Source organism: Arachis hypogaea, chromosome 8 (assembly GCF_003086295.3).
Source record: "Arachis hypogaea cultivar Tifrunner chromosome 8, arahy.Tifrunner.gnm2.J5K5, whole genome shotgun sequence".
Lineage (NCBI taxonomy): Eukaryota > Viridiplantae > Streptophyta > Magnoliopsida > Fabales > Fabaceae > Arachis > Arachis hypogaea.
This window is the reverse complement of record NC_092043.1, coordinates 30,477,611-30,492,631: the sequence shown is the minus strand read 5'-3', so window position 1 is coordinate 30,492,631 and position 15,021 is coordinate 30,477,611. Positions and strand designations below refer to the sequence as shown.

The 15,021-nt window shown below is 32.8% G+C and overlaps 1 protein-coding gene across 1 annotated transcript; it reads right to left on the bottom strand.

The window, feature by feature from the left end:
- Positions 1-10,657: 10,657 nt before the first annotated feature.
- On the bottom strand, positions 10,658-12,125 carry LOC112706907 (beta-1,6-galactosyltransferase GALT29A-like). Its single transcript, XM_025758424.3, has one exon. It carries the CDS (start codon positions 11,870-11,872, stop codon positions 10,808-10,810), a length of 1,065 nt encoding a protein of 354 aa, XP_025614209.1. The 5' UTR covers positions 11,873-12,125; the 3' UTR covers positions 10,658-10,807.
- Between the last annotated feature and the right edge of the window lie 2,896 nt (positions 12,126-15,021).

Sequence of the window (15,021 nt, the reverse complement as noted above, 5' to 3'; positions counted from 1 at the left end):
CTTATTATTAATATATAAAGAGTGTATGCAAAATGTGAAACCAAAGATGTCCTTGTCATATGAAACAAGTAAAAACATTACAATTTAATTAAGAATTTAAGATGTTATATAGCAAGTGATGTATTCAGATGAGATGAAAATAAATATAAAGTTACTGAAAAGATTATAATTAATTATTTTACATGAGAGTGGAAAACATATATAATTATTGGGGATGAACTTCTTCTACACCATCAAGATTAATAATTGAAATGAAAAAAACGTTGGTTCAGCGGCAAGCTAGCTAAATAATTAGTGTCTAAAGTAGTGGAGCCGAAATTTTTATTCCTCTACCATACATGCATGATCCCATTTTTAGGTCACGGAGAGTCTATTTTGGGCATACCATTTACCATATGATATCATCATATATAATTATATATGCCATTATAAAGAAAATTCAAATTGACACAGTTATATCTCAGTTACGTTCTCCCATACTTATAGTATGTTCATACCAACATCAAAAGCAAACAAAAAGAGATGATGTGTTCACAGGGACCATCTTTTATTCTTTTGTTTAAAGAAGGAAAAGATATATTTTAGGAGTTAAATTAGTGAGTTAATTTTTTTTATTATATCGGCAAGTTTTTAAAATTAATTTTTTTATTTTAAAATTTAGTTTTAAGTTTTAAATTTAAAAAAAATTAAAAATTAATTTGATAATAAAAAATAATTAATATTTACTTACTAAAAGTTAATTCTTTGTATTTATTTACATGAAAATTTATATACAATTGTTTTAACGTGAAGTTACTAATTAAAAATTATTAAATAATTTGACATATTTAATTAAATTGTTATTTAACAACTCACAATTATCAATTTTACATGATGATATTTATCATTTATTTATATGTTATACATGAAATGATTGTTTATTTTTAAGTTTTATTTTTTTTATTTACACAAAACGTTTCATAAAATTTCACTAGAAAAGAAATGTTTCAAATTTTTGTGATGCGAAAATAAATATTATTTAAAAATTATTGATTTATATTTTTAGAATATTTAATTTAAGTTAATATATTTTAATTTTATTTATTTAGTTACTAAATTGAACTTTATGTATGTGGACTTAGAATTTTTTGTTTTAAACTAATAAGAAATTATAAATATCTTTTAAACTATTATCGTGTCATAAAATTGAGTGATTAAAAATGTAAAAACTCTTCTTTCTAATTTCATGATAAAATTATAGCGTAAACATATAGAGTTGAGTGGATCTCTCTTGTTACATCAGAAAATTGAGTGAAAAGTCAGGTAAATCCTTTCAATTCAATTATCAAATTATAACGTGGACAAATTAAAGGTAAAAACTGACTTCACGTGAAATTGATACCTCAAAGTCATTAGATGAAAATTTAGTCAAATCAGTTAAATTATCTAACGGCTCTCAGATATCAACTTCACGTGAAGTCGACTACACCTGAGTTTCCACCCAAATTAAATTAAAGAGACTTTCTTATTATATTAAAAATTAAATTAAAAAATTGTCTTTATATTTGATTTTAATATATCTTTTTGTTTTATTTCAATTTTAATATATATTTTTTATCTAATTTCAATTCATTTTTTTGGTTTATCCTTTTTTCCTCATCACAAATTCTTTTTTCTAGGATTACCGTTTCTTCTCTTTTTCCACTTTTACCCTTCACTCGTCATGCTTTCTCCTTTCCCATGCATCGACATATGAATGGTGTGACGGGCGGGGTGAAAGCCTCAACGGGAATCTCTTCCATTCGGTCCTGGCTTGCAGTTTCGCAGCAATGGCACCACCTCACCCTTTCACAAGGTTGAAGTCCGGGTCCATCATCCACCTCGTAGCCACCGTCGATAGCAAGATCGAGGCGGGGATTGTCGTCGACAACGGGATTCCTTAGGGAGTGTGCCTGCTCCTTTAGTTGTTTGTTTGGAGCAGTATAGTACCGTATCTGGAAGAAGCAGTGGTGGTGGTGAGGGGTGGCAGTGGATGATGATGATGCAAGGCAGGCAGAGAGGGAAAGAGAAGAAGGAAGAATGGCAAGGGGAGAGAAGGGTAAAAGGGAAAAAAGGAAGAAAAATATATGAATCTTATCAAAATCATAAATTTAAACAATTGTGTTAGTTAAGTGTATAAATATATGTTAAAAATATAAATACATGCTAATTAATTTTAGTATATATATATAATATTTTGAAAAATTAAAATATTTTAAAATATTTAATATAAAATTAAAATAAAATAAGATTTACAAGTTTAGAATTTTAAATTTTAAGCATATAAAGTATATTTTTTGTTAAAATGAAACGTGATCCTTATATGATAAAGGAAAAAGAGTAAAAAGGTTTTTGTAATTTGGATTCTTTTGAGCTGGCTTGATTGACTTAATAATTCCAAAAAAGAAAAGAAAAGAAAAAAACGAAAAAGAAAGGTGGGAGGTTGGATTTGGCTCTTGAAAGATAAGGGACCTCCACCATGCTTTGTCGGGTAAAAAACGTTAGAAAGATCAAGCCACCATCTTTATTAACTGCACTAATTTAGCTACACTCTAGAGTAACAACAATATTTTAATTTAACAAAGTGGAGATAGATTGGATAGTATCATTAACAGGGTTTAGCATAGAAATATTATGCGATGTGATCCATTTTTTAATAATAAAGTTTGTGTCATGCATTAATTATCAATATTAAGAGATATATTTGGATGAACTAGCTGGAAACTTGGCTATAGCAGAAGGAGAGAACGACAAACAGATCATAGTAAATAAAAGATGCATAGAATTTCGTGAAGCAACAGGAGAAGAACCAGCTCATGGATTATAAGCTAATTAGAGAGACCTTTTTTGGATTAAACAAATTATAGAAGATGAGGTAAGCGATTAGCTTGCTCAGTTTATTATTATTATTATTATTATTATTATTGTTATTATTATTATTATTATTATTATTATGTCTCACATTAACTAATTCGTCGCAAATCAATCTGTTGTTAACCAATAATGAGGACCAGCGAGCTATTCTTTTGACGACTCCAAATTGATTCCCTTTGTCCAGTTTTTGCATGAGCTTTCCCCTTTTTTTTATTTTTTTTTTTATCAGAGTGAGAGATTAGGGATTTTGTAACATCCTAGATAGATAGGACTTTCAGTATCAGAGTGTGGCCCAAGAACCCTAACCCTAGCTTTCCCCTGTTTAATTATGATGTAATAAAATTTTTTTCCCCTTCTATTTGGGCTTCGGCCCACATATATTACCAGAAAAATTAAAAGACCTTCGTTTGCGAAAAAAAAAAAGACTCAACAGTTTATGATGTCTATAAGGTCCTGACCTTGGAAAAAAAAAAGACTCAACAGTCAACATATTCTACAACTGTTTGCCTATGCTTTTAATTTTAAATTTTCTCTCCTAGACTATACCAATTCTTGGAGTATTATTTATTTTTAACCGGCTTGATTTAATTTGAAAATTCTCATATTATATTAGTGATTTATTTATGTAGTTCAAAATTCACTAATATTCTTAGGATTTACACGTATTAAATATTAGAGAAATTCTTCGCATACAAGCGATTAATACTTGTAAGCCTTACAAGTTCAATTAAAACTAACGCTCAAAACGCGCTTTTTCGAACCGTTCTTCTTCCTCTTCGTCTTCTCCTTATTCTTTTCTTTCTTTTCTTGCATTCTCTTTCTCTTTCTTCTTTTTGCTGCACGTTCTTCTTCCTCTTACTCTTCTTCTTCTCCTTTTCTTTCGTTTCTGCACGTTCTTCTTCCTCGTCTTCCTCTTCTTCTTCTTCATTTACGTGCTATTCTCTCTGTTTTCTCATTTTTTTTCAATTTTTCATGGTAAAATCTTTATGGAAGAAGAAGAAGCAGCAGAAGATGAGGAGGAGAAAGAGAAAGAGTTCTGAATTATGCATAAGATGTACTTCAAACGAATTTTGGGTGTATTTTCTTAAATCCTTTGGGTGTAGTTTTGTAATTTTTTGGGTGTATTTCTGTAATCCTTTGGGTATATTCCTATAATCGTTTGGGTGAATTCCTGTAACCGTTTGGGTGTATTTCTGTAATCGTTTGGGTGTATTTCTGAAGTTCCATTATCTTCAAAAGGATTATAGAAATACACCCAAAGAATTACGAAAATACGCCCAAAGGATTTAAGAAATACACCCAAAATTCGTTGCATAATTCAGAACTCTTTCTCTTTCTCCTCCTCATCTTCTGCTGCTTCTTCTTCAAAACGATTTCAAAACTTGATTTCAGAAACCATGAAAATCGAAAAAAAAAACGAAGAAGAAGAAGAAGAAAAAGAGAAAGAGGAAGAGGAAGAGGAAGAGGAAAAACTTGATTTCATAAACCATGAAAATCGAAAAAAAACGAAGAGGAAGAGGAAGAGGAAGAGAAAGAGGAACCGTTCATAATACAGTATAGCGCTTTGAAAACAGAAAACAGATGAATAACACATTAAAAGGCCCGTTAGCAAATTGTAAGACTTGTAAGTAAAAAAAGACTTGTATGTGGAGCAGGCCTCCATTAAATATATCATACAAATATATATTTTATAATTAAAAAAAAAACCCCACAAACAATCTAAAAACTCCCGTTGTATGATTGGTCTGTCACAACTAAAGGTCACACTATCTTTGATTATACCTAATCAGCGTTTGTCAAACATGCCTTATCTTTCAAGTCACATTTTTATATATAAATGTATATAGTACAAGCATAAAATTCCATACTATAGTGATTAATAGTTGTGTGTAGACTGTAGAAACATTCATACTCTAAAAATATCAAGTTCAATTCTCATTATAATTATTTTAGAATTATTTCTAATGATTTTATAAAAGGAGCTCATCCAACCGATAGATATGAAGAATAATAAAATGTTTAAAAATATTAACGATATTCACACTCTTTTGTAAATGGGATTATTATTAAGTATTTATTTTTGTTTATTGTTTAAATTTTTTTTGGGTACGTAATATTACCTATAATAAAAATTATATTATAATTGGTAAAAAAAATACTAGAGATAAAAGTTAATAAAATTTATTATTTTTTATTAATGGTTAATTATTAATAATATAGACTGAAAATACATTATTAAATTGATAAATTAAAAAATTATATTAATAACTAAAAAATAATGATAAAAAATAATATATTTAATTAATTTTTTAATATTTTTTTAGGTATAAATCTATAAATAAGCGGGTCAAGTTTGGAATGGTCGTAGTCCTAATTTTATGACTCCACAACTACAAATAGGATTAATTTAACACCAAAGTTGATGTCAATTGTCATTACTTATTTGTAGTTTAATGCAGTTGGATATGAACCAAAATTATTGCATCGTAGAAATGGAATAACGATGCCTCTCTTTTGAAACTTCGTCCTGCATAAGCTGGAAGCTGCTACGTACAAATTTAACTATATACTAATCCATTAGGTTCATTCCAATACTTTTTTGTTACATGCTAAAAGGGAAACGGTCGCGTCGTCGTACAAAAATGTTATAATTAAAAAAAAAAAACATTACTAAATTAATCGCTCTATATTTATATATAAATATATATTATTTAATTTATTTTAATATATATTTTATATTTTAATATATATTTTTTATAAATAATTAATTTTTAATATAAATATAATATGAATAGTCATTTTATTATAAAAAATTACAAAAAAATAAAAACCAATATTAATATAAAGAATAATAATATTATAATTAATAAAATTTATTATTTTTGACAACATCGTAAATTTTAAATACTAAATTTAAATTGTAAATTGTAAATTTTAATTTTAAAATATAAAAATAAAAATGATATTTATTTTAAAAGAAATAAAGTAGTTCATATTAATTAAAAAAAGTAGAATGAAAATATATAGGGATTTTTTTAAATAAATAAAATAAATATTTTAATTACGAATATACGTTAATTTGAGGGTATTTATCGATTTCCATCAAGTTCTTTATTTCGTTTACAGTGTAAACGAGATAAGACACAAAAACGTGACAACGTATTCTGTTTACAAACGTGATATGACACGAGCCTTATCTCGTTTATTGTGTAAATGAAATAAGTACAGAGAGCGACTATAAATTGAAGTCGTTCAAAGGTCCCTAGACTCCACATTTCTCCCACATTTCTCTCTTTTCTACATTGTTTTCTTGATATTTATTAGTTTCCTGAATGTTATGGCACACACGGACGCACGGAACTCTGACTTTAACCACCTCAACGCTAGTTGGCACATTGCGGGAGCTATTGATTTTGAGGTTAGTGTTATCTTTATTGTTTAATTTAATAAGTGTATGCGATTTTATTTCGAGAACTTTTATAGAGTTAGTGTTTTAACACATGAATAGACTGGATGATATTGAGATAACAGTTTAGATTAGTTGGCAAGTTAGTAACATGAGTTAGGTGTATAATTTACTCACAGTGAAAGTTAGATAAGTAATTAGTTTATTTGATTAGTTAATTAAATGTTTTTGTTAGTAAATATCTTTTTTAATTCAGAGAGGATTTTTAAGTATTGATTTTGTATCATGTTTATTATGTTGTGATATTTATTTGAGTTGCATTTTAGATTTGTTAGAATAAATTTGGACATGCTAGAGAACTTAGTTTGGAATCGAATGTTTTTAAACATTTTTTTTAAACAGAGGTCTCGCCTGCTACTACCTAGGCGAGTTAGTCACACAATTGCACCCCCAGACGCCATCGTCTCTTACCTAAGGGAGGCTGGGTTCGGCGACATAGTGTGACTTAGGGACTTTGTCTTTGACAACTATCTAATCACTGCATTCGTAGAGCGATGGCGTCCGGAGACCCACAACCTGCCATGGGATGAGTGCACCATCACCTTGCAGAACGTTGTCTACCACCTCGACACAGGGAGTCAGTGGGTGGGTATCTGCGTGACTTTCAAACTTGGTACCAGCGACCGATATAGGAATACGTAGAGAAGCTCTTTGGTGCCCAAAGGAAGGAGTCTTTCAGCATCAACATGACATGGCTTCGGAACAGAGTTCACCACATGCCTCCTCCGAGTACCACAGATCTAGCTACGCTCTGACAGTACACTAGACATTACATCATGCTGTTGATCGATGGTAACCTGATGACCAACAAGTCCAACAATCAGGTGTAGATTAGATGGTTGTTACTGTTGGCTGACTTCGGGAGGTGCAGTGGTTTGTTGTGGAGTCTGTTGTGCTTGCATGGATGTATTACTCCTTGTGCCATGCAGCACATCGTGACATTACGGACATAACTGGATGTACACCGCTGCTAGTCTCGTAGATATACCACAGGATTCTACAGTGGTGTCTATTAGAGAGGCAGATTCCGACCTTTTTCCTAACAGTGAGGTAATTATTATCGTTTAATGTTCCTGTCAATTTCTATTTATTCAATTCAAGTTTTACCTGCACGAATTGACACAATTTGATTACTGTGTATGTTAACAGGTTGATCGGGATGACCCTGCAGACTAGGGAACACCATGCACAGAAAGTCCTCCATTGGCGACCGCCGCTAGATCGGCTGTACTTATACGAGGTATACCCTTATCTTTTACTTACTTGAATATGAAACGTTTGAGTACGATTATCGTATAAACTATTTCTGATGAGCTTATGACACTCGGTTATGCAGTTTCGGTGGATGCTGTATGTCGACTCCAGACTGTATGACATTACTCCGGAATGGGTGGGGTCCGCAGGAGAGTGGGGAACTTGGTTGTCTATTATCTCCCTAGTATGCTTTAATATTGTGGAGTTTTACCAAGCCGATTGGGTGAAACGACAATTCGGAGTGAGCAGCCAGTTCCTGGCGATCCGATTAATGTCAACAGGTTTTTGACCACTACTGAATGGGGAAAGGATGTCTGGTGGCCTACTCTCCTTCAAGAGTGGAATGATGATTTTAAGGCCTGATTTGAGGGAGGCTATATGATCTCCATTCAGCCTACCACTGACGACAAGCTGATGCAGGAGTACTGGGTCTGGTACCAACAAGCCTGCCAAGTTAAACATCTATCTGAAGAGGATAGGTTAGTTGTCACGTGCCCAAACCGACGTCCACCATCACAAAGTTGCAACCATATTTTTTTATTAAATCTACCGGATCAATTAGCCATCTCATGCGATAACGTCCTCAGAGCATCCATGTACCACATTACCCAGTATTGCTAGGATTGTATGCAACATTCATGAGATATCGCTTGTCCTCGACTGACGTGAACCAAGACATGAAGTTTGCAGCCATGTGCCTCACACAATACGCATGGAATGCCCTAGGATGCTTCCAGAGGCTGTCATCAGCTCTAAGTGCAGCCTTGATTGTTTGGGATCTATCAGATATAATCAGTAGCCCTTCTTGCGGTGTCACATGGCGTCTCAGATTGGTAAGGAAGAAGAACCATGACTCCTCCTAATCACCATATATCTGCGCAATTATCTTTTGTTTTGCCATCCAAACCTTCCTGTACAATAGCTTGAAGTGATAGGTTTGTCTCATTGTGCCCTGTAGAACAAGAATGGTCTCTGATGGACTAGACTGTATAAGTGGCAGGATGATTCTGCATATGAGGTTGCTGTCCAGCTGTCGGTAATCCTATGACATGGTGGAGGCCAGACACGTGTGTGCTCCGATAAATTTACGCACCTCCCTAACCATTTTACATATTGTCAATTTAAAATTTAACCAAAATAAGAATGACAAAGAAGACAATGAATTAAAATACAATAACACTCACCAATATCTGAGACTCTATCGGAGGGCGATACGAAGACCTCAAGGACAAACCATTTGTAAATTGCCTGCAACGTACGTGGTACTTTTACCGGTCCTACTCGACTACTTGATGTTCTGCACTTCTCCAAATGTTGTAATTCTTCACACCTTGTAGCACTGTCTCTCTGCTCCTTAATCTGTGACCAACCTAAAACTCAATACCATTGTCGGTGTTATAATCGTCAGCCACCCATATTCGAAAATGGAGTTTTCTCATGCATCGCATCCAAATCCAATGTATGGTAGTGGTTGGGTACAAATGATAACTCTAGAATTGGACGCGGAGCAGGAAAAAAATATCGAACTGATCCACTCACATATGCCTCAGGTATGAACTCATTGTCGTCGTCATCGTCAAAGGAACCACTTTCTTGGCTATCGTTAACGTACTCTTCGTTGGATTCCTCATACTTAATGTCCATGTTCTGGACTGGACTAGCACAGTACAACGGTCGTGGTGCGAGTGGAAGTTCATCCGGTACAGAATTCGAGCTGTCAGCACCACCACCACTAATATCACGAATTTCTGCAGAAAGCTCCATCACTTGCTCAATGATAATTCTGCCGTGCACGTCAAACATTAGGCGCACATACTCATCGCCATCGAACCAGAATAGACGAAATCGAAATATACAATTTTTCATCGATACTAGCATCATATACCCAACTCTACCAACCTCTTTTTTCTCACCACCGAATTCGCTCTTCGAGTTCGGAACAATGCAGGGCTCTCACATTCAAATATAATTCCGCTGTCACTGTTTCTCATCTGACAGTTGGGATACACCATCACAAAAAAGAAACCACTCCCATTAGACATTTTTGTTAAGTTTTTCCAAGAAAAGCGGAAGAGAAAGAAGAATTGAGAGACTTTTGCAGAATACCAACGGTTTCTTGATCCTTTTATAAGGATTTAATTTTTGTCCTATTCTATCTTGTTTATTGTGTAAATATTTTTTTACTCTCATATATTTCTTTTATAGAATAAATGAGATATGACTAAAAAGCTAATTTTCACGTATCACGTTTATAAATATAATGCGTTGCCACATTTTTATGCTTTATCTCGTTTATAGTGTAAACGAAATATGATCAAAATTATCTCATTTACATACACTTGATGAAAGTTGATAAATACCTTTGAATTAACATATATTTATAATTAAAATATTTATTTTATTTATTTTAAAAAAATCCAAATATATAGTGGATGTGGATCCGATGATATTGTGGGGCCCACTATGTTGGTGAATGGTGATCCTCACAATGCAGCCATACGACCGGCTTCAAACTTAGTATATTCCCTTTTAACTTGACCTTCTCTACCAATCAAAGCAAGCAAAATTGAAACGCAACCATTATATCCCTTATATTATGTGGACCCGACATGGATGAAAATCTATATTAATTAGCTATCATAAAAGAATCTTGTTAGCAATCCGGGTAAACAAATTGAACCTTTTAAAAAAAATATTATTTAAATATTAAAATTAATCACTAAAATTAATTATTATATATTATATATAAATATATATTATTTAATTTATTTTTAATATATATTTTATACTAATAATCAATTTTAATATCAATTTTATTAAATAATCAACAAAGTCTAACTAACAACAAATTAATAAATATTTTTAAATTATACTCTATACTAATTAATTATTATTAATTAATAATTATTTAAAGTTAGCTAGTTAAAAATTGTTTATATTTATTTTTTCTTTTAATATATGACTAATATGGTCATTATTTAAGAGAGGAGAAGGGAATCCAACAAGGGGAGATTAACATATACAAAATCATAGTAGATAACATGCTTAATCATTAAACGGCTCAAAAGAGTGTATGAATTATCATTGATGTAAACCATATATAATTTACACTTTTTCTGTGCATTTGACAGTATGAGTACAAAAATATATTTGAAGATCCTAATGAATTAATATTCATGATGATGCTTAGCTTTGTCAATGGTACATGAGAAGAGGAGGTAGTTTAGTATCATGTTGAAGAAAAGGCAAAGGCGTATAACCATGAACAAGGTCATGATAGAACTGATATTCAGCTTCATAGTCATGCAAACTCAACTCACTCTTCTGGTTAGTATGATAATGATGCTTAGCCTTAACCGATTTACCAAAGCCGAACATAGAAACCCTGTCACACACACCCAAAGCAAGCATGACAGCTTGGAATCCAGAAGAGTAATGAAACATAGCCTCATCATGAAGTGGACCCCACTCTTCTAACCCCTTCCCAGTCTCCAACACAAACCTTCTTAAAGAATAGTACTTCACAATTCTAGCGCACAAAACATCGAACCTTGGATCCGTTACAACCAATAAGCGTGAACGTTCACCCATGGACCTCTTGCATAGGGTGTAGTCCATGAAATGCGCCGGCTGGCACATGTACATAACCGTTGCCACGTCATCGTTGTATCCGTGGCACTTGCAACCAATCATTCTTGCGCAGCCATGTACGATGTTGCTGTTAACGAATGAGATGTTGGTTTTTGACCCAACGTTTTGCTCGAATCCTTGGACTCTTGCGTGGTTCAAACGAACAACCACCTCGTGGGAATCTATAAGCTTTCCGTAATGCTTCTTCAGCAAGATTCCGCTGTTTCCAACAACCGCACATGACGAGTATCTACTACCTTTGTGAGCATCGATGGGGTTTTTCACTAGTTGCGTTAACTCCGACATGATGCTTGTTGGTTCCAACTTTTTCTTCTGGAACCATTCTCGAAGGGCTTTGTGGAATTCTGGAAGCAGGTATCTTTGGTGGTGGTGGTGGTGGTGGTTTTGATCCAAGAGGTTGCGGATTTCGCGGTTCCATTGCGGTTCGGTGGGGTCGATGGCGGCGTGTTTAAGCAAGGCAGCTTCGAATGCGGGATCTTGCAGTTGGAAGCGGAGTAATAAGGTTCTGATGCGGATGGTTGTTGGAGAGTTATTGATGAGGAGTGTGGCAATGAGAAAAACCAAAAGTATAAGCCAGAAAAGAGAACGAATATGGAAAGAGCGTTTCATTATATATTATTGTTTGTAACTACTAACTAATTAATCGAAAGCACAATAACAAAAATAATAAGAAGAAGCTTAATTACTTCATGAAAAGAATGTATAATAATATGGTTGTACAGTGAACATGAGCAGCGTTAATATTGGAATGGGAGTTTATTTGTGTTGTGTTGAATGGGTTGGAGTGAAAGGTACGTAGTGAGGTTGGGTGTATGTGGGGCGAGGAGAATGCGGGGAAGGTTGAGGGGAAGAGTGTGCTCGTCAAGTCATTACGCATCAGCCTGCAGCCTTAGCTTATAGTGGGTCCATTTGATTAGTCATGGTCAACCAATATTAATTTCCTACAAACTTCTCTTCTTATCCTTCTTTTATTTTTTAAGTAACTTCTCAGCACTCTAATGCAAAAACAAGAACCAAATAATTCATCAATGTATTGGTATCAAATATAATAAAATCTTGAGTAACATGATTGAATAAGAGAGTGCCGAACTGCCGATGAATTATCCAGAGAAAAAGAGAAGAAAATAAATTTAAAGATTAAATATTAGAAAATAATATTACACTCTATGTTTTCTAAAGAATAAAATTATGATATATATAGTATAGACAAAAGTCAGTTATAATTATGTTAAAAAGATTATTTTACTCTCTAATTAATACTCTAACATCTCCTCAAATTGAGATATTTGATCTATCATGTGAGAATTTTTGAAATATTGACAAAGAGAGAGATTTAGTTAGAGTATTTTCGATATGATCTATTGAAGATATATGTATGATAAAAAAATTTAAGTGATTAATTAGATATTTGATAAAGTCTAAGCCTAACTCCAAGTATTTGTACCTGTTATAAAGGACAAGATTAGTGGCTAAAAGGCAAGTGGATTGGTTGTCACAATAGATGGTAGTGTTGGGCCAACCGTGAAGAGCTCTCGATAACCGGAGAGATTCGGGGAGGAATCAAGTGAGAGAACATAAGATGAGATGACGCCACATCCAACTCAAAATCTTAAAGTGTCAAGTTAATGGGTCTCTCATCTTATAAACTCCTCACTCTGACTAACTTCAACACTCCTCACACTTGCAACACTAACAATCTCCCCCTCAAGTGTGAGCCTCCACATCAAGCATCAACTATCCTCTAACTCTTCCACCACCATGAGTATTCGTCCATCACACCGCTGCAAAATACCGCAGGACATGCCGTCCGGACCACCTTTGCCGAGAAGACTTTCGATACTTCACCTTGAATACTCTTTACCACTTTGTTGGGCCGAACGTGGAGAGCTCTCGACAACCGGGGAAATTCGGGGAGGAATCAAGTGAGAGAACATAAGATGAGATGACGCCACATCCAACTCAAAACCTTAAGGTGTCAAGTTAATGGGTCTTTTATCTTATAAACTCCTCACTCTTTCATGCTTTCTTAGATGTGGGACTAACTTTAACACTCCTCACACTTGCAACACTAACAGGTAGGTGAAATTTTTTTAAGAATGTGCAACTTCTCGAGTAACTGTTGAAGAGATATAATTTTGGTTTGTGCAGCAGCTATATAGATCTGTATTCTGTTTTAATATTGCTCCTATCGAGTTTGGTTTGTTTATTACTCTTCCATGCGACTAGATTGTTGCCAAGATACACATAAAAATCTGTAATAAATTTTTTATCATCTAAGTCACCATCCCAATCAGAATCTGCAAAGAAAAGTAGACAAAAATCAGTAGATTTTGTGAAGAATAAGTCATGATTCAAAATTTTTTTTAGATATCTCAAAATTCTTTTCACACACTTTCAATGGTGTAGTATGGGTTGGTACGTATATTGAGTTACTTTATTAACCGAGTATATAAATCTAGCCTAGTAATAGTTAAATATTATAAGCCACTTACTATAGACCTATAAAGTTTTGAATTATGAAAGAATTTTAAATCATTGGCAGACATCTTAAGACTAAATATCATAGGAGTAGGCATGAGACTTGAGTCCTCAAAAACTGATCTTTTTAATAATTCTGATGCATATTTAGATTGAGTAATTAATAAATTTTTTTGTGGCAAATAATTTGCTTCCAGACCCAAGAAAAAGCTGAATTATCCCAAATTTTTCAATTTTTTTATTGAGATCAAATATGAGAGTATTAATTTTATTCATATTATTAGCAATTACGATAATATCATCAACTAACATATACAATTAAGTAAACAAGAAAAGAAAAAGTATATTTAATAAACAAAAAAATATTAGATTTGACATTCTTAAATCCAAATTTGGCTAAAATTTTGGCTAAAGTATTAAACTAAGTTCGTGAAACTTGTTTTAAATCATAAAGAGCCTTGTTTAAACAGCAAACTAGGATGTATTTGAATGAAAGTAACCTAGTGGTTTGACTAAATAGACATTTCTTCTAGTTTATCATTAAAAAATACATTATTAAAATCAATTTATCGTAAAGATCAACCTAAAAAGACAGTAATACTAAAAACAATTTAAACTGTACTAGACCTCATAACTGGGTTATAAACTTGCTCATAATCTATTTCCTTTATTTGATGAAAGCTCTTACCAACTAGTCTAGCTTTGTCTTTTAGAATATTTTTAAATTGATCATTTTTAATGGTAAAACCCATTTACTTTTTATGATGGTAGCATTTGGGGATCGTTTTTTGAGAGTCTATGTTTGATATTTCATAAATACTTGAAATTCAATGTCCATGGCTTGTTTTCAGTGTAAAGAGGCTAGAGTTTCAGGTACAATCTTAGAAATATTGTGTATCAAATCAATCAATGATTGTAAGTTTGGAAGTAGTTATAGTAGTTAAAGTTCTTGGTTTAGTAATTCTAGATTTTGATCTAGTTACCATGGCATGAGTGTTACTAGGTAGGACTGGAGTTGGAGAGATTGGGAGTAAGACAATATCAATATTCCCAATTGGTATAAATGAATCTAGTGTACTAGATGCTGAATGTGAAGTTGTGTTGTTAGATAAAGTGTTTGATATAGATGTAGAAGTGAATGGACAATTGTTAAATTGTTCTAAACAAGGAAGTTGATCAAGAGATTGATGAGATGATGTACTAATTAAGGAAAAAAGAGGGAAATAGGCTATATTAGTTGGTGAAATGATATACAAAATAAGATTCTCAACTAATGCTAT

What these genes read in the sequence shown, in the direction of transcription:
- LOC112706907 (XM_025758424.3), bottom strand. Translation starts at nt 11,872, where the DNA reads ATGAAACGCTCTTTCCATATTCGTTCTCTTTTCTGGCTTATACTTTTG.